Source organism: Stenella coeruleoalba, assembly GCF_951394435.1.
Source record: "Stenella coeruleoalba genome assembly, chromosome: 2".
NCBI lineage: Eukaryota > Metazoa > Chordata > Mammalia > Artiodactyla > Delphinidae > Stenella > Stenella coeruleoalba.
This window is the reverse complement of record NC_137147.1, coordinates 39,967,120-39,987,453: the sequence shown is the minus strand read 5'-3', so window position 1 is coordinate 39,987,453 and position 20,334 is coordinate 39,967,120. Positions and strand designations below refer to the sequence as shown.

At 35.6% G+C, this 20,334-nt stretch overlaps 1 protein-coding gene across 2 annotated transcripts in view; it reads left to right on the top strand.

Annotated features, from left to right (window-relative positions):
* The window catches only part of MNAT1 (MNAT1 component of CDK activating kinase), a 213,429-nt gene that overhangs the window by 115,398 nt on the left and 77,697 nt on the right, over positions 1 to 20,334 (top strand). For both annotated transcript variants that reach the window (XR_013827259.1, XM_079914279.1), the window contains exon 7: positions 5,849 to 5,970. Coding sequence is in view for 1 of the 2 variants with exons in the window: in XM_079914279.1 (XP_079770405.1) it covers positions 5,849 to 5,970 (122 nt within the window). In the remaining variant the exon portion in view is untranslated. The remainder of the gene's footprint in view (positions 1 to 5,848; positions 5,971 to 20,334) is intronic.

The following is a 20,334-nucleotide window of genomic DNA, read 5'->3' as shown; positions in this document are numbered from 1 at the left end:
AATTCTTTAACCTGCATCTCCCTCTGACCTGCCCTGATGTAGGACATTCTTATATGTAGCCATAATGCCATAATCACACAAAACAAAATTAATAAAAATTCTCTAATGTAATCTTATACCCAGTCCACATTCAGATTTCATCAGTTGTCCCCCAAATGTCTCATGACTGTTTTCTCCTTTCCTAAATTGTTACTGAGCTAATGACTCTTGTTATATTTATTAAACCTCTTAATTCTTTTAAAATCTAGAACAGCTCATATCTCATGCTACATTTCTTGCTTTTCTTTCTCTTGCCGCTGACTTATTGAAGAGACCAAGCCAGTTGTCATATAGTATGGTTTTTAATTTTTCCCCTATGGTGTTGTTCAGTATGGTCCCTAGTATATTTTTATTATCTTTTTTATGGTTATAAAAATTATACCCATTTTGGCCAATTAGAAAATACTGCATAAAGATAAAAATATAAATCATAACCTCATCACCTAGAGATTACTACAGTTAACATTTTGGTGCTTTTATTATAGCTTTTTTCTTATGCAGATTTAAAAAATAGTTTAGATCATCCTTATTATATACTTACTAGTTTATTAATTTCTCTTTGAACATAATTTTAAATGGCATACATTCTGTTACAGTCGAACTCATGTTTACTTAATTTTCCCAATATTGCTGAACATTTATGTTCCTTTTGGTTTTTCAGTTATAAACTGTGATGGTCAGTCTTTTGAATAAAGATTTGATTAGTATATTTCTGTTTTTTCTTATAAATTCTTACAAGTAGAATTATTGGGTTAAGCTATATGAGTACTTTAAATGTTTACTAAATTGTTTTTCATAAAGAAAGCAATTCCATTATTTGCTCTCCTATCAGCAGTGTATGAGAACATCTTTCTCCACACTCTCTTGTCATATTGGGCATCATTCTTTCATTTTATCCTTTATTTGGTAATTTGATGGAGGTTTGTTTCGACATTGTTTTGAATGGTCTGATTTTTTACCATATGAGTTCAAATTAGTCTTGGAATATTTTCTGGCTGTAATGTAAGCTGTGCCATGCTGATTCAGTCTCTTTCGGCCCCCACTTCCCCATATATCCATTCTCTGCCCCTGTTATTTCATATAGTCTCAAGACACACATACTGCTCTAGTGATATTGTTGTCTTCTTTATTGCCTTGCTTTTGTAGACTTTGTCTGCCCTCTGAGGTCTTGCACAAGTTGCACTGTTTCAGTTTTCCACCTTTCATTGATTTTTCCTCTCTTGATTTTTCTATAGCCCTCTTCAATCTATACTATATCATTTGGTGCCAAGTCAAATTTAGTTCAGGTGTTGAATATCACTATTGCATCATACAGTGTGACTTCTTTAATCTGAATCCTTCTTTTCCTGATAATTTAGAATAATATCACACTTACTGTTTTGTGTAGAAATATCACTTTCGTTTTCATTTTGCATCCAGAAACTTTTAAACACCGTTTTGCCTCCAGTCACTTAAAAACCCCTAACATTTTCCTCATAGGACTTCTTGTTGAGATAGCTGGTCTCTTGGTGATTTTTTTTTTTTAATCTTAATTATGTCAGTGATTTGTACTGTAAGTTCTTCCTCAGCTTTAGATTTGAGAAACTTGGCATCTATCTCACACCAGTTTTGGGGGGAAAAGATTGGATATTAGAAGACTAGGTTGTGTATCATTTATGAACTTTATTTTCTCATTCTCATGATAAATAGAATTACCACTGAGTAATGTTTATTTCTCTCTAAATGCTATAATAAAAAAATTTGTCTTTTTGAACCTATGGCATTTTGACCATATCTAAATTATTAGAATTTGTATAGAAATCTAGGACTTACTTATTAATATCAGACTTTTAAATTGAGCAACTGTGATTATATTGTCTAAAAATAGGATATTGATAGGCAGTGTGGTATGGTAGAGCCCACACTGGACAGGAATTAGGAGATAAGACTCTAACTATGTGACCTTAGGAGAAATTTATATTTTAGGGGTCTTAGTTTCTTTATCCATAAAATAAGGAAGTTAGGGGAAAAGAACACAGGCTTTAGAATCTGACACCCTTGGCTTTTAATCCTCAATCCGCCATTACCTACAGTGTGACCTTGCTAAGTCACATATCTAAGCCCCTGTTCCTCATTTGTAAAGTAGGGATGATAGTATTTATCTCATAAAACTATTGTGAATACTAAAGAAATAATGCATTAAATGCCTTTAGACCAGTGCCTGAGTAAATAATGTTAGCTATTATTATTGTATGATCTTTTATGTACCCACAAACTTGCAGACAATACTTTGGATTATATGACATCATGACTTTTTTTTTTTTGCTGTATGTGGGCCTCTCACTGTTGTGGCCTCTCCCGTTGCGGAGCTCAGGCTCCGGACGCACAGGCTCAACGGCCATGGCTCATGGGCCTGGCTGCTCAGAGGCATGTGGGATCTTCCTGGACCGGGGCACGAACCCGTGTACCCTGCATCGGCAGGCGGACTCTCAACCACTGCGCCACCAGGGGAGCCTGACATCATAACTTTTAACTTGGGCATCATTGTTGCTATTTAGGGAATGATTACTTTTAATGTGTTCATTCCCACATTAATGACTTAAGAGAGCCTGTCTTTTTTTTGAATATTATCTTCCTTGGAAAATATTCCAGCTCTTGGAATTGTCCATTTTTTATCATCTTTCCTGGGTCTTGCTTTCCAATTTGTAATGTGAAAATGGAGTAATCAAAGTAATCTGCATTACTGTGTTATGGGATAACTATAATATAATAGGTGTCCTTTTAAAATTCTTACAGTTTCCTTTATCTTCTTTTTTTTTTTAACCTAAAAATGTGACAGTAATACTGGACTTTTTGTATAATGTGACAGGAGAATATAGTACTTAGTAACTTATGAAGAAGACACTTTGAAACAGGGATGTCAAAATGCCACTCAGAATGTCCTGCTTAGGCAGGCCCCTTCTTAACCTGTGTAATACTCTGTATTCAGATTCATTGTTCAGAAATTGGATTACTGAGAGGTAGTACAAGATTTAGCTTGACAGTTTCAAGTTTATTTAGAAAGGCTCTGAAACATATGGAGGTTAAGGGTTAAAATAATGTTAATGGAGTTTTCCATATATCTCACTTTATTTCGTTTTTGATATGTATTATTTCAGCCAGGTAAATGAGCAAATCAGAATATCTAAAACCATTTTAATTTTAAAAATTTTTTTAAAGACACATTTTTCATTTTCACCAAGAATTTTTATTATTTCAAAAAATTTTTATTTATTTTATTTTTGGCTGCGTTGGGTCTTTGCTGCACACGGGCTTTCGCTAGTTGTGGCAAGTGGGGGCTACTCTTTGTTGAGGTGCGTGGGCTTCTCATTGTGGAGGCTTCTCTTGTTGCGGAGCATGGGCTCTAGGCGGGTGGGCTTCATCTAGTTGTGGTGTGTGGGCTCAGTAGTTGTGGCTCGCAGGCTCTAGAGCACAGGTTCAGTAGTTGTGGTGCACGGGCTTAGTTGTTCTGTGGCATGTGGGATCTTCCCAGACCAGGGCTCGAACCCGTGTCCCCTGCACTGGCAGGCAGATTCCTAACCACTGTGCCACCAGGGAAGTCCTGAAACCCATTTTAAAAAATTGTGGTAAAATATGTATTACATAAATGTTACCATTTTAACTATTTTGAAGTATGTTCACAGTGTACATCCATCACCACCATCCATCTCCAGGATTTTTTTTATCTTCTCCAATTAAAACTCTGTACTCATTTAAATGGTAATGCCTCATTCCCTGCCTCCCCACACCCTCTGGCAGTCATCATTCTGCTTTCTGTCTTTATGAATTCGACTACTCTAAGAACCTCATATAATTGGAATCATACAATATTTATCCTTTTGTGACTGGCTTATTTCATTCACTTAGCATAATGTCTCCAAGATTCATCCATGTTTTAGCATGTATCAGATTTCTTTCCTTTTTTAAGACTGAATAATAGTCCATTGTGTGAATACCCTATTCACTATCCATCGATGGACACAAGGTTACTTTTACCTTTTGGCTATTGTGAGTAATGCTGCTATGAGTAGGGGTGTACAAATATCTGTTCAAGTTCCTCCTTTCACTACTTTTGGGTGTATACCCAGAAGTGGAGTTGTTGGCTTATATGGTAATTTTATATTTAATCTTTTAATCTTTTGAGGAATTGCTGTCTGTTTTCCATAGTAGCTGCACCATTTTACATTCCCATCAGCAATGGACATGAGTTCCAATTTCTCCACATCCTTGCCAACACTTGTTATTTTATGTGTATTTTTGTTTTGGATAATAGGCATCCTAAATAGCTGTGGGTGTTAAGTGCTACAGTTGGGCCCTCTGTATTTGTGGGTTCCACATCCATGGCTTCAAGCAGCCATGAAATTCAGTCTGGGTTTGGTTGAGTTCATGGATGCAGAACCCAGGCATGAGGAATCTGGGGATAGGGAGGTCTGACTGTGCTAGTATGCCATTTTATATAAAGGACTTATGCATACATGATTTTGGTATCCCTGGGGCAACTTGGAACCAGACCCCTCAGGGATACTGAGGGGCAATTTTATATCCTCATGGTTTTGGTTTGCATTTCCCTAATGCCTAGTGATGTTAAACATCTTTTTTGGTGCTTGTTGGCCATTTGTACATCTCTGGAGAAATGTCTGTTCAAGTCCTTTGCCCGAGTTTGCTGAAGGAGTTTTGAGGTCACAGTGTCAGAGAAGCTATTAATATGATGGTAAACTAGCTAGGATAATGCTACATGGTATTAAACTTGTTGAAGAGAAGAACCGTGAGTCATATGCAAACATCCTCAGTGGTCGTTCCTCACCACCTCAGTTGCACTGTATCACTTTTAATTCATGGTTTTTACCTTTTTTTTTCTTTAAATAGAAGAGAACAAATGTTTTATGTATCCAACTTAGTAATTTAAGTAATGGAAACTAAGGGAGGTAACAAGAGGAATAAATTATAAACCAGAAAACATTGGAATTAATAACTGTAAGAACTAGTTTTTATTAAAAAGTTAGGACATAGAGAAGCTGGTGAGAACTATACCAAGAAAAATAACAGAATTAGAGTTAGAATCAGAAAACATGGACTATATAAAAAAATACGGATTTTTCAAAATTAGAATTATGTGCTCAGATTACAATAAATATATAAATCTCAGTGTAATGGTGCTATGTGGCTGAGTGGTATTTTATTTTGTATATTTTTCATCAAGTATGATCTTTTTATTTTATTTATCCAGTAGTTCTTTTCAGAAAAATACATGGATATTCCATTCAACTTAATTTTTAGCATAATATTCCTCATTTTGTGTGTGTGTGTGTGTGTGTGTGTGTAAGTAGACATCAGATACACATATTTGTTAAGTAAGTTTAATTCCATTGTAAAGACTTAAGAGAATAGATATTTATGTGGCAAAACTTTGCAGAGAATAATTTCATTAGTGTCCTTCCTTAACTAAAGCTTTCAACAAAACACAGGTTACCAAAACTGTCACAGTTGTATAATAAAAATAGAAAAATGTGAGAATAGACTATGCTTATATGTTTCCTGAATTCTACCATTGACATTTAACAGCTATATCCTTTAAGGCTAAATTTTAATTTAATGATGGATTTAGTTTTCTTCCTTTAAATCATGTGTCACTGACTATGTGTTAATTATATAATACAGGTTTCAGTAATGTAATGAATAATGGGTAATATTTTTAATGTGAGGAATTTAGCTCATCTTTAAAATGACTGTAAATAAGTATTAATATGAAAATAATATTGAAAAGTATTATTTTCATTCATTTTTCTAACAGGGTCAACATATTACATTACCACCCATTCAGAAGCTTGAAGAAGCTCTATATGAATATCAACCACTGCAAATAGAGACTTGTGGGCCACAAGTTCCTGAGCTTGAGATGCTAGGAAGACTTGGGTAAGTGTTCAGAAGAACTTCTTATTGAGGAACTGATGTTTAGGACTTGGTTGTTGCCATTTTTAACTGATACTTTAGCATTCTTAGATTTTGAGTTTACAGAACTTTACTCTTTTGTAAGAAATGAATGGTGCTTAATACTAAGTTAATCTGTTATTTTTCCTATGGTCCTATTAGATCTTTTGAGATTGAGACTGGATTGTATTAGTTCCCTTTTAAGGATATCATTGGCAGCCAGCCATACTGAAGTAGCTGTTCATTTTCGGCTCACTGTGTATTTTTTTTAGAAATAGGGGCTTAATTTAGTCAGCAGTAAGCCAGTGAAAATAGAGTTGAACTCCTTGCCATGAAAAAGAGTAGATTTACTCAATGTCTGTTCTGTATAGTGAAATTATATTTATGAGAAATGAGCTACAAAATATATTTTGTCAGAGGGTATGATGTAGAGCTGGCCCAGTGGCTCAAAACCTGTAATATATGCATCCATTTTGGAAATGAACTTGGGATTATGGCTTTTGTGAGTGATGGAGATGATCACATTCTGTCTTAGGGGAACAAATGGGTATTTGTGTACTTATGGAAAGTATAGATATAAACTTTGTTGGATGGAGTAAATCATATCGTGATCTGGTGTCTCAATCTAAACTACTGAATGAAAAGATAATCTAGAAACAGTTGTTTCTTAACAAAATAAAATAGCACAAAGAGTATAATGTGGATCAGGAAACTTACACAAGCCTATTAGATAGCCTCATCCACCAGAGGGCAGACAGCAGAAGCAAGAAGAACTACAATCCTGCAGCCTGTGGAACAAAAACCACATTCACAGAAAGATAGACAAGATGAAAAGGCAGAGGGCTATGTACCAGATGAAGGAACAAGATAAAACCCCAGAAACAACTAAATGAAGTGGGGATAGGCAACCTTCCAGAAAAAGAAGTCAGAATAATGATAGTGAAGATGATCAAGGACCTCGGAAAAAGAATGGAGGCAAAGATCAAGAAGATGCAAGAAATGTTTAACAAAGACCTAGAGTAATTAAAGAACAAACAAACAGAGATGAACAATACAATAACTGAAATGAAAACTACACTAGAATGAATCAAAGCAGAATAACTGAGGCAGAAGAATGGATAAGTCACCTGGAAGACAGAATGGTGGAATTCACTGCTGCGGAACAGAATAGAGAAAAAAGAATGAAAAGAAATGAAGACAGCCTAAGAGACCTCCGGGACAACATTAAACGCACCAACATTCACATTATAGGGGTCCCAGAAGGAGAAGAGAGAGAGAAAGGACCCGAGAAAATATTTGAAGAGATTATAGTCGAAAACTTCCCTAACATGGGAAAGGAAATAGCCACCCAAGTCCAGGAAGTGCAGCGAGTCCCATACAGGATAAATCCAAGGAGAAACACGCCGAGACACATAGTAATCAAATTGGCAAAAATTAAAGACAAAGAAAAATTATTGAAAGCAGCAAGGGAAAAATGACAAATAACATACAAGGGAACTCCCATAAGGTTAACAGCTGATTTCTCAGCAGAAACTCCACAAGCCAGAAGGCAGTGACATGATATACTTAAAGTGATGAAAGGGAAGAACCTACAACCAAGATTACTCAACCCGGCAAGGATCTCATTCAGATTCGATGGAGAAATCAAAAGCTTTACAGACAAGCAAAAGCTAAGAGAATTCAGCACCACCAAACCAACTCTACAACAAATTCTAAAGGAACTTCCCTAAGTGGGAAACACAAGAGAAAAAAAGGACCTACAAAAACAAACCCAAAACAATTAAGAAAATGGTCATAGGAACATACATATCGATAATTACCTTAAACGTGAATGGATTAAATGCTCCAGCCAAAAGACACAGCCTTGCTGAATGGATAGAAAAACAAGACCCATATATATATATGCTGTCTACAAGAGACCCACTTCAGACCTAGGGACACATACAGACTGAAAGTGAAAGGATGGAAAAAGATATTCCATGCAAATGGAAATCAAAAGAAAGCTGTAGTAGCAATACTCATATCAGATATAATAGACTTTAAAATAAAGAATGTTACAAAAGACAAGGAAGGACACTACATAATGATCAAGGGATCAACCCAAGAAGAAGATATAACAATTATAAATATATATGCACCCAACATAGGAGCACCTCAATACATAAGGCAACTGCTAACAGCTATAAAAGAGGAAATCGACAGTAACACAATAATAGTGAGAGACTTTAACACCTCACTTACACCAATGGACAGATCATCCAAAATAAAAATAAATAAGGAAACAGAAACTTTAAATGACACAATAAACCATATAGATTTAATTGATATTTATCGAAAACCATCGAAAACCAGCAGATTACAGTTTCTTCTCAAATGCACACAGAACATTCTCCAGGAGAGATCACATCTTGGGTCACAAATCAAGCCTCAGTAAATTTGAGGAAATTGAAATCATATCAAGCATCTTTTCTGACCACAACGCTATGAGATTAGAAATGAATTACAGGAAAAAATGTAAAAAACACAAACACATGGAGGCTGAACAATACATTACTAAATAACCAACTGATCACTGAAGAAATCAAAGAGGAATTCAAAAAATACCTAGAGACAAATGACAATAAAAACATGACGATCCAAAACCTATGGGATGCAGCAAAAGCAATTCTAAGAGGGAAGCTTATAGCTATACAAGCCTACCTCAAGAAACAAGAAAAATCTGAAACAATCTAACCTTATACCTAAAGGAACTAGAGAAAGAAAAAAAACAAAACCCAAAGTTAGCAGAAGGAAAGAAATCATAAAGATCAGAGCAGAAGTAAATGAAATAGAAACAAACAATACCAATGATCAATAAAACTAAAAGCTTGTTCTTTGAGAAGATAAACAAAATTGATAAACCATTAGCCAGACTCATCAAGAAAAAGAGGGAGAGGACTCAATTCAATAAAATTAGAAATGAAAAAGGAGAAGTTACAACAGACACCGCAGAAATACAAAGCATCCTAAGAGACTATTACAAGCAACTCTATGCCAACAAAATGGACAACCTGGAAGAAATGGACAAATTCTTAGAAAGGAATAACCTTCCAAGACTGAGCCAGGAAGAAATAGAAAATATGAACAGACCAATCACAAGTAATGAAATTGAAACTGATGAAAAATTTTCCAACAAACAGAAGTCCAGGACCAGATGGCTTCAAAGGTGAATTCTATCAAACATTTAGAGAAGAGCTAACACCTGTCCTCTCAAACTCTTCCAAAAATTGCCGAGGAAGGAATACTCCCAAAGTCATTCTATGAGGCCACCGTCACCATGATACCAAAACCAGACAAAGATACTACAAAAAAAGAAAATTACAAACCAGTGTCACTTATGAATATAGATGCAACAATCCTCAACAAAATACTAGCAAACAGAATCCTACAACACATTAAAAGGATCATATACCATGATCAAGTGGGATTTATCCCAGGGATGCAAAGATTCTTCAATATACGCAAATCAATCAATGTGATACGCCATATTAACAAATTGAAGAATAAAAACCATATAATCATCTCAATAGATGCAGAAAAAGCTTTTGACAAAATTCAACACCGCTTTATGATAAAAACTCTTCAGAAAGTGGGCGTATAGGGAACCTACCTCAACATAATAAAGGCCATATACGACAAGCCCACAGCAAACATCATTCTCAATGGTGAAAAACTGAAAGCATTTCCTCTAAGATCAGGAACAAGACAAGGATGTCCACTCTCTTCACTGTTATTCAACATAATTTTGGAAGTCCTAGCCACAGCAATCAGAGAGGAAAAAGAAATTAAAGGAATACAAATTGGAAAAGAAGTAAAACTGTCACTGTTTGCAGATGACATGACACTATGCATAGGGAATCCTAAAGATGCCACCAGAAAACTACTAGAGCTAATCAATGAATTTGGTAAAGTTGCAGGATACAAAATTAATGCACAGAAATCTCTTGCATTCCTCTACACTAATAATGAAAAATCTGAAAGAGAAATTAAGGGAACACTCCCATTTACCATTGCAACAAAAATAATAGAATACCTAGGAATAAACCTACCTAGGGAGACAAAAGACCTGTATGCAGAAAACTATAAGACACTGCTGAAAGAAATTAAAGATGATACCAACAGATGGAGAGATATACCATGTTCTTGGATTGGAAGAATCAATATTGTGAAAATGACTATACTACCCAAAGCAATCTACAGATTCAATGCAATCCCTATCAAATTACGCATGGCATTTTTTAATGGAACTAGAACAAAAAAATCTTAACATTCGTATGGAGACACAAAAGACCCCGAATAGCTAAAGCAGTGTTGAGGGAAAAAAATGGAGCTGGAGGAATGAGACTCCCTGACTTCAGACTATACTACAAAGCTACAGTAATCAAGACAATATGGTACTGGCACAAAAACAGAAATATAGATCAATGGAACAAGTTAGAAAGCCCAGAGATCAACCCACGCATCTATGATCAACTAATCTATGACAAAGGAGGCAAGGATATACAATGGAGAAAAGACAGTCTCTTCAGTAAGTGGTGCTGGGAAAACTGGACAGCTCCATGTAAAAGAATGAAATTAGAACACTCCCTAACACCATACACAAAAATGAACTCAAAATGGATTCGAGATCTAAATATATGACCGGACACTATAAAACTCTTAGAGGAAAACATAGGAAGAGCACTCTTTGACATAAATCACAGCAAGATCTTTTTTGATCCATCTCCTAGACTAATGGAAATAAAAACAAAAATAAACAAATGGGACCTAATGAAACTTCAAAGCTTTTGCACAGCAAAGGAAACCATAAACAAGACGAAAAGACAACCCTCAGAATGGGAGAAAATATTTGCAAATGAATCAACAGAGAAAGGATTAATCTCCAAAATATATAAACAGCTCATGTAGCTCAATATTAAAGAAAGAAACAACCCAATCCAAAAATGGGCAGAAGACCTAAATAAACATTTTTCCAAAGAAGACATACAGATGGCCAAGAAGCACATGAATAGCTGCTCAACATCACTAATTGTTAGAGAAATGCAAATCAAAACTACAATGAGGTATCACCTCACACCAGTTAGAATGGGCATCATCAGAAAATCTACAAACAACAAATGCTGGAGAGGGTGTGGAGAAAGGGAACCCTCTTGCACTGTTGGTGTGAATGTAAATTGTTCTCCACTATGGAGAACAGTATGGAGGTTCCTTAAAAAACTAAAAATAGAATTACCTCATGATCCAGCAATCCCACTACTGGGCATATATCCAGAGAAAACCATAATTCAAGAAGACACATGCACCCCAATATTCATTGCAGCACTATTTACAATAGCTAGGTCATGGAGGCAACATCGACAGACGAATGGATAAAGAAGTTGTGTTACATATATACTATGGAATATGACTCAGCCATAAAAGGACCGAAATTGAGTCATTTGTTGAGCCGTTGATGGATCTAGAGACTGTCATACGGAGTGAAGTAAGTCAGAAAGAGAAAAACAAATATCGTATATTAACACATGTATGTGGAATCTAGAAAAATGGTACAGATGAACTGGTCTGCAGGGCAGAAGTTGAGACACAGATGTAGAAAACATACGTATGCACAACAAGGGGGAAAGCCACAGTGGGGTGGGATGATGGTGTGCTGAATTGGGTGATTGGGATTGACGTGTATAAAATTGATGACTAAGAAGAACCTGCTGTATAAAAAAATAAATTAAATAAAATTTAAAAATTTTTTTAAAAAGACTAAAAAAAAATACAATGTGAAAAGAAAGTAATGGATACAGTGAAACCAAGTAATAAAAAAGTAATTTAAAAAAAGGCCCCAATAGAAAAAATAAGGTAGGTGAAACAGATAATAAACGCTACAGGCATCTTCAAAACCCAAACTGCAATCTTGAACATAAAGTGTAGTATTTTACATATGAATGTGGAGACTCCAGGTTCAAAATACTGTGAAAATTATAGATAATTCACTTATCTGCTCTTTGGTAGATCTTAAGATTTTCTTTAGTTTTGTATTCTCTTAAAAGTCCTGGAGCCTCCAAGCATGAAGCCGTGGGGAAGTGAAAAAAAAACCTAAAACCCCTTTTGAGTTTTAGATAACAAATATATCAAATAATTGGCCTGGATGTTAAAATTGAAGCTTGAAAAGACAGACAATATTGGGTTTTATGTAAAAAGGTATAAGTGATATAGACATTGATTTCTTATTTCTTACTGGGTTAGCAGGGGCCAGAATTCTGTATCTTTCAAATAAATTTTCTTGCAATCTACTTTTAATATTAGTGAGGACAGAGTGTTGAAAGTACTCCTCTGTTACAGTTGGTTTTTCTAATAATTTTGTCATTAAAATTACATTTGAGGGCTTCCCTGGTGGCACAGTGGTTAAGAATCCACCTGCCAATGCAGGGGACACAGGTTCGAGCCCTGATCCGGGAAGATCCCATGGAGCAACTAAGTCTGTGCACCACAACTACTGAGTTTGTGCTCTAGAGCCTGCGAGCCACAACTACTGAAGCCCATGCACCCAGAGCCCATGCTGCTCCACAGCAAGAGAAGCCACTGCAGTGAAAGCCCGTGCACTGCAATGAAGAGTAGCCCCCACTTGCCACAACTAGAGAAAGCCCACGCACAGCAACGAAGACCCAACACAGCCAAAAATAAAGAAATAAAATAAATAAATTTGTTTAAAAAATTACATTTGAAAGGTTATGGAAATGGCCATGAATAATAAGAACACAAAAATAAACTGTACAACTGTTAGTACAAAGGATAGGAAGAGGGAAAAACTTGGCTGTTGTACTGTTCCTACACTATGCATGAAGAGGTATAATAGTATTTGGAGATATTTAGTATAAATCCTAGAGCAACAACTAAAAATGTAAAACAAAGAGGGACAGACAGTAAGCAAGTAACAGAGTAAATAATGAGATCCTTAAAAATACTCCATTAGTGAATAGGAGGGCAGGGAAAGGGAGGCAAAAAATGAAGAAATGGTATAATTAGGAAAGAAATAGCATGGTGGTAGATTTAATGTTAACTATATCAGTAATTACATTGTTCTAAACAAGCACTATCCAATAAAGCTTTCTGAAATGGGAATTCTATGTCTGTGCTGTTCAGTATAGTAGCCACCAGTTGCATGCTTCTCCTGAGCATTTGAATATGGCTAGTGTAACTGAAGAATTGTATATTAAATTTTATTCAGTTTAATTTAAATAACCACATATGGTTAGTGGCTACCATGTTTGACAGAACAGGTCTAAATACTCCAAATAATAGGCAGAAATTGCCAGATTGGATTAAAAAAGCAAGATTTTACTATATATTTTCTATAATAACGTGACATTATATATGAAGATATAGTTTCTCTGAGCTTTAAAAGTTTCTCTGAAATCTTGGGACTATAATTTGTTTTTATTTTGTAAATAACTCAGCCAGTATCTCTTCACAGATTTCTTCTGCCCCATTTTCTCTATGTTTTCATTCTGAGACTCTGATTTCACATAGGTAAGACCTTCTGATGTTGTTTTACAGTTCTTCGATGCTGTATTTTGTGTTTTTCAATCTTGAGTTTTGTGTTTCATAAGTTTGGATGATTCTTCTTGTCCTTTCCTTACAGTTCACTTATTGTTCTTCTATGTCCCTTTTGCTGATAAGCTCATCAAAGGAACTCTTTCTGATATTGCAGTTGTCATTTCTAGCATTTCCATTTCACTCCTTTTTGTAATTTCCATCTTTTTGTTGAAATTCCCTGTCAATTTTCACATATTATCCACTTTTTCCACTAGATCCTTCAGCTTAGTAATCATGTTATTTTCAGGTGCCTCTTTGATTGTTCTAACATCTCTGGGTCTGATTCTATTGACTATTTTATACCTTAATAGTAGATTTGTTTTTCCTGCTTTCTTGTGTTTATTGTAATTTTCTTTGAATATTGTACAACAGAACAGTAGAGACTGAGATAAATAATATTTATGGCCAGCAATATTTATGTCCCTTTTTCTGTTAGGCCATTAGTGTAAGGAGTTGAGTATCAAGTCTGTAGTTTGATCTCAGTTTGGTTGTTGTTGCTCTATCACAGGCTTCAGATTCTTCCAGCCAGGACCTGTTGCCACTTTGTACCTAGTATGAGGCCTGGAGTGCTGGAGGGTTTTTCTTAGTCTTCTTGCTCCACCCTCAGCTTTCAGCAGACTCTGCAAGCTTGAGCCAGAAAGGGGTTCTCTCTCTCAGTGTCCCTCCTCAGCGATAGGCTCCTCTTGCTTTTTACTTGGAATGAGTCTTGTGGTAGGAGCAAGGGGGTTTCTTAGTTGTCCTGTTCTGATTTTTGTTTCAGGAGGTCTGTGTGCCAGAGCTTCAGAGTGGTGCTTTCTCAGTGTACCTTTCTCTTCCCCAGAGGCAAACAACTTCTGTCTCCTATTTCAGGATGCAGTTGAGTTTGCTATCCTCTCCCAACCCCACAGGTGAGCTCTGCCTTGTGATGGTGGGGATGGGAAGTCTTGGGTATAAGACAGTTTCCTGCCCTTCTTTCAACCTCTGCTTCGCATCATTATGTTAGTTTAGGTAAGAGTGGGTTTCCTGCCTTTCCTCAGTGATTGAAGGCTTTATTCTGTGTCAGTACAGGGTTGGGGAGGGTGGCAGTAGGTTTTTTACTCCTCCTCTAGTGGCACCCAACCTTTGTCCTACCCCAGCAGCTGAGTCTTGGCTGTTTTTTTAATAGTTCATTTCCTCGTGCATATTCAATTTTTGCTGATTTTTACTTGGTCTACTCAATGGAATATCCTCCTCATCTTCCTCTTTTAATCTGCTGTGGTGGTGGTGCTGCTGTATATTTGTATGTTAATATTTAGCTAACTCTGTTAGAAGTCTCTGTAAAATAGAGTAGCTTGATTGACTGTTTTCTTTTTTTCTTGTTTTGAGTAAAATTTTAAAATTGAATAAGCTTTGGCAACACTTTTGATTGTTTGGAGCCCTTTTTGTTTTACTTCTGTCTTTACTATTGTGGTTTGAATTTTAAAATGTAGGGTAGGGCTTCCCTGGTGGCACAGTGGTTAAGAATCCACCTGCCAGTGCAGGAGACATGGGTTTGAGCCCTGGTCCGGAAGATCCCACATGCCGCGGAATAACTAAGTCTGTGTGCCACAGCTACTGAGGCTGTGCTCTAGAGCCCGCAAGCCACAACTACTGAGCCTGTGTGCCACAGCTACTGAGACCGCGAGCCACAACTCCTGAAGCCCGTGCACCTAGAGCCCGTGCTCCGCAACGAGAAGCCACTGCAATGAGAAGCCTGCGCACTGCAACGAAGAGTAGCCCCTGCTCGCCGCAACTAGAGAAGGCCCACACACAGCAATGAAGACCCAATGCAGCCAAAAATGAATAAATAAGTAAATAAGTAAGTAGATTTATTAAAAAAAAATGTAGGGTAAGCACAATTTACATAAGGTATAACTATAGTGTTTGTACTTTTCCCAAGTTTTTCATATCTAAAATCTTATTTGATCCTAAATAAAGGATGCTGGATCATGGTTTTATTTTGTTTAGTTTTAGTGGTTGGGGGGCTTTCATTAATTATTGACTATTTAAAATATAGTTAGTTCCAGAATTCTAGAAGTATACTTTTGTCTCTCTCAACAAAGACTGTACAATATATTCTGTATCCACAACATTTAAGAAGACAAATTGTTCTGATTATGAGTTTGTATGTATTTCAAGCAATGGACCTTGATTATAAGTTTCTTTTAGCTTCTGTGGCTAAGTAGGGGAAGAATTTCTAGGTCATCCATAGTGATATCAGAATTGCTAAAGAAACATTGACTTCTTCTTGATGTAGAAGTATCTACCAAAATAGAATGTGTCTCACACCTTCCTTCTCATCAGCCTTGTATCTTAAGAAAGGGATTGAATTCTTTTTTTCAAATAATATTTTATTTATTTGTTTATTTTGTTGCCTGGGTCTTAGTTGCGGTAGGTGGGCTCCCCAGCTGTGGCATGTGAACTCCTAGTTGCGGCGTGCATGTGGGATCCAGTTCCCTGACCAGGGATTGAACCTGGGCCCCCTGCATTGGGAGTGCAGAGTCTTAACCACTGTGCCATAAGGGAAGTTCTGTAAGGGATTGAATTCTACACAGACAGTTTCTTTTTGGGAGCCAGGATGAATTAGCTCAGGTGGTCTCTTTGGTGACATGTTATGACTTCATACTTAAACATTTGCCAAAATAAATCCTAAATAGATTTCTTACTTTGCTAGTTCATTTTCTTTTCTGGAATTATTATTTGAAGCTATATTGCTTTCTTCCTTTTTAGAAATTATTTTAGATTTAAAAATGTATTTTTACATAATCTAATTTTCAGAAACATATAGAAAGAAACTGAAGAAGTTACTCTGTGAAGTGACTTTTCAAAGAATAATTTGGTATCTACAAAGGTGCTACTCTTAAGGTACAGGAATATAAACTTTAGTTGACTTAAGGTATAGTAGTTACACATCTGTTCTAAGGGTTGTCCATATTTTTGTTAGAAGATTACATCTAATAAGCCCCAGTTAATCTTTTTACAATGGGCTCTCCTCCTTCCCATAAAACTCTAGCTTCTACTCCTCTCTCTTTTCTTTTCCTGTTACAACAAATTTTCCATTTTGTGTTATTTTATCCTACAGAGGAAACAAGTTCAGTTTCTCTAGAGGCAAATAGGGAATACATTACCTTATTTCCATTTTCTTATATTTGCTTTGAAATCTGTATGAAATGAAGAAGTTAATACTACACTTTGTAGCTTCACTTTAGTTGGTGCAAAACTATGAATGCAGGCACTTTCAAAATAATTTTAATTATATATTTTTGGGAGTATGTGGCATAAGGTCTTAGGAGGCATTGTGTCTCCAAAGAACTACTTTTTTGTCCTCATGGATAACTTAGATAAAGGACAAAATCAGAAGTACATTGCCATGAGATTTTAGGTGATTTTTACTGGAATCTTTTCTAAAGTTAGTTAAACTTTAGAAGTAGATGAAGAATAAATGAGAATTTCTCATTCAGGAGGGTATTATGAATATATAATTATAGTTCGAATTGCACTGGCAGTACTTTTCTGGTTTGCTCAAGGAAATACGTAAACATGTTTTATTAACTCTGTGCCAGTGGGAGCAAGCATTGGGAAAACTTAACTGCTAATTGAAATTCCCCAGACTGCAGCTTTAGTGGTTAGTTTAGTAAAGTCTCATTGATTGGCACTGTGAGAGTGTCTTTTTAATAACCAACTGGCTTTCTAGTTAATATTTTACTACTTCCCACCCAAAGTATTTCCCTTAACTAATATAAATTACAAGGATTATCAATTTTATTCATCAATTTCAAATTATTTAGTCAAATATCACTACTGTTTTAAAAATATGTGATTTATTTAATATGAACTTTTCATTCATGAACCTATTCCAGAAATAAGGAACAACTGTTATAAGCTATAATCTTTAAGATGTATATTTTTCACTTTTACTTATTTGTGAATTTAAATGAAACCATTTGCTACCAGATTTCTGTAGAATAAAATTTTAATCTTCATTTCTGTAGAACATTTTTGTATGTTTCTTTGTGGTAGAGTGTCGCAGCCAAGTGCACACATTCATTTCTGTCTCTTCTGTTAACATAACTGATGTAAGTCCTGTGCTATCAACTATGAGAGCTTTAAAAAACAGACTTAAACTGTGATAGTTTACTATCTAGAGTCCTTCCTAACCAGTTGATAAGATTATTTAGCTATTATTATGAAATCACTTGTGAAAAAAATTGTGGTTGTAATAATAGTAGAACCTGATGATAATTAGAAGGTTTCTTATTTGATCTTCATCAGTACCTATCAATTTTGTTTTCTTGTGTGGCTGTAGACTACACTGATAAAAATCAAATTGCTGAACAGAAGTAACTGACCTGTTACGAATCCATTACTGTTATTGGCAAAACAATTAAAATGTTCATTCTTGAGGGAATAGGATAAGATATAGTTCCCCTAAAATAGAAGATCCACCTTCACAGTAACCCTGGAGATTCTTTCCCTCCCTCCCTTCCTTCATTCCATTAGTTTTAGGTGTACAGCAAAGTGATTCAGTTATATATAAGTTTTTTTCAGATTATTTTCCGTTATAGGTTATTATAAGATATCAAATATAATTCCCTGTGCTGTAGAGTAAATCCTTGTTGCTTATCCATTTTATGTATAGTAGTTTGTGCCTGTTAATCCCATATTCCTAATTTATCCTTCCCCCCCTCTTTCCCCTTTGGTAACCATAAGTATGTTTCCTATGTCTGTGAGTCTGTTTCTGTTTTGTCTATGGATTCATTTGTATTATTTTTTAGATTCCATATATAAGTAATGTCATATAATATTTGTCTTTGTCTGACTTATTTCACCTTAGCATGATATTCTCTAGGTCCGTCCATGTTGCTGCAAATGGCAATATTTCATTCTTTTTTATGGCTGAGTAATATTCCATTGTGTGTGTGGATAGATCCTTAGGAGTGGGATTGCTGGATCATATGGTAGCTCTATTTTTAGGTTTTTAAGGAACGTCCATATTATTTTCCATGGTGGCTGCACCAACTTACATTCTAACCAACAGTGTAGGAGGGTTCCCTTTTCTTCACACCCTCTCCAGCATTTATTATTTGTAGACTTTTCTGATGATAGTCATTCTGGCCTGTGTGAGGTGATACCTCATTGTGGTTTTGATTTGCATTTCTCTAATAATTAGCAATGTTGAGCATCTTTTCATGTGACTGTTGGCCATCCATATGTCTTTGGAGAAATGTCTCTTTAGGTCTTCTGTCTATTTTTTGATTAGGTTGTTTGTTTTTTTGATAATGAGTTGTGTGAGCTGTTTGTATATTTTGGATATTAACCCCTTGTTAGTTGCATCATTTGCAAATATTTTCTCCCATTCTGTAGGTTGTCTTTTGTTTTGTTTATGGTTTCCTTTACTGTGCAAAAGCTTTTAAGTTTGATTACATCCCATTTGTTTATTTTTGCTTATTTCTTTTGCTTTGGGAGACTGATCTAAGAAAATAGTGCTATGATTTGTGTCAATAATGTTTTGTCTATGTTCTCTTCTAGGATTTTTATGGTGTCATGTCTTACATTTAGGTCTTTAAACCATTTTGAGTTTATTTTTGTATATAGTTTGAGGGAGTGTTATAATCTCATTGATTTACATTTAGCTGTCTAGGTTTCCCAACACCACTCACTTAAGAGACTGTCTTTTCTCCATTGTATATTCTTGACATTTTTGTTGCAGATTAATTGGCCATAGGTGTGTGGGCTTATTTCTGGGCCCTCTATTCTGTTCCATTGATCTATATGTCTGGTTTTGTGCCAATACCATGCTGTTTTGATTACTGTAGCTTTGTAGTATTTTCTGAAGTCTGGAAGGTTTATACCAACCCTGGAGATACTTTTTGTGATCATTCTTTTGCTCTTAAAAATTGATAAATTGGAACTTTATATGTCAAGAATTTGAGATGAGGTATGAAACATATTCTAAAAAATTTTTTGTTATAACACTCTCTTAGTCTCCCTCCTTAAGTCTTCCTCATTTTTGCCAGAGAAAACTTTCTAATATATCAATCTGGGCATGTCTCTCTATTATTAATATTCTTCAGTGGCTCATCATTATCTGCATAATCTGTCCCCTATCTACCTTTGTAGCCATATGTCCTGGTCCTCTCATACTTGGTGTTTCTTAAGAACCTCATGGTGTCTCACAAATTTTTGTGCCATTGCATGTGCTGTTCCATTTCCTTAGGAGGCACCTTTATAATAGTGGCACAGTCCCCTCAGTAATTTCTTTCCCTCTTTTCCTCCCTATGCATGAATTGTCTGTTTATGCCCCTTATTCCCTTTCTATTGGAGTAGCATTTTTCCTTATTTATATGTCAGCCATATAGTAAGACTATTAACGTTTGATATCTTATGTTTTTCTTTTTTGACTTTTTATGGCCATGATTGACTTTGTGCCTATTTTTGTTTTAATTGAAATGTAGTTGATTTACAATATTATATTAGTTTCAGGTTACAGCATAGTGATTCAGTATTTTTATAGACTATATTCCCTTTAAGGTTATTACAAAATAATGGCTATGTTTCCCTTTGCTGTACAGTATATCCTTGTTCCTTTTCTATTTTATACACAGTAGCTTGCATCTCTTAATCCCATACCCCTATCTTGCCCCTCCCTCTTCCCTCTCCCTATTCGTAACCACTAGTTTGTTTTCTATATCTGTGAGTCTGTTTCTGTTTTGTTATGTACATTCA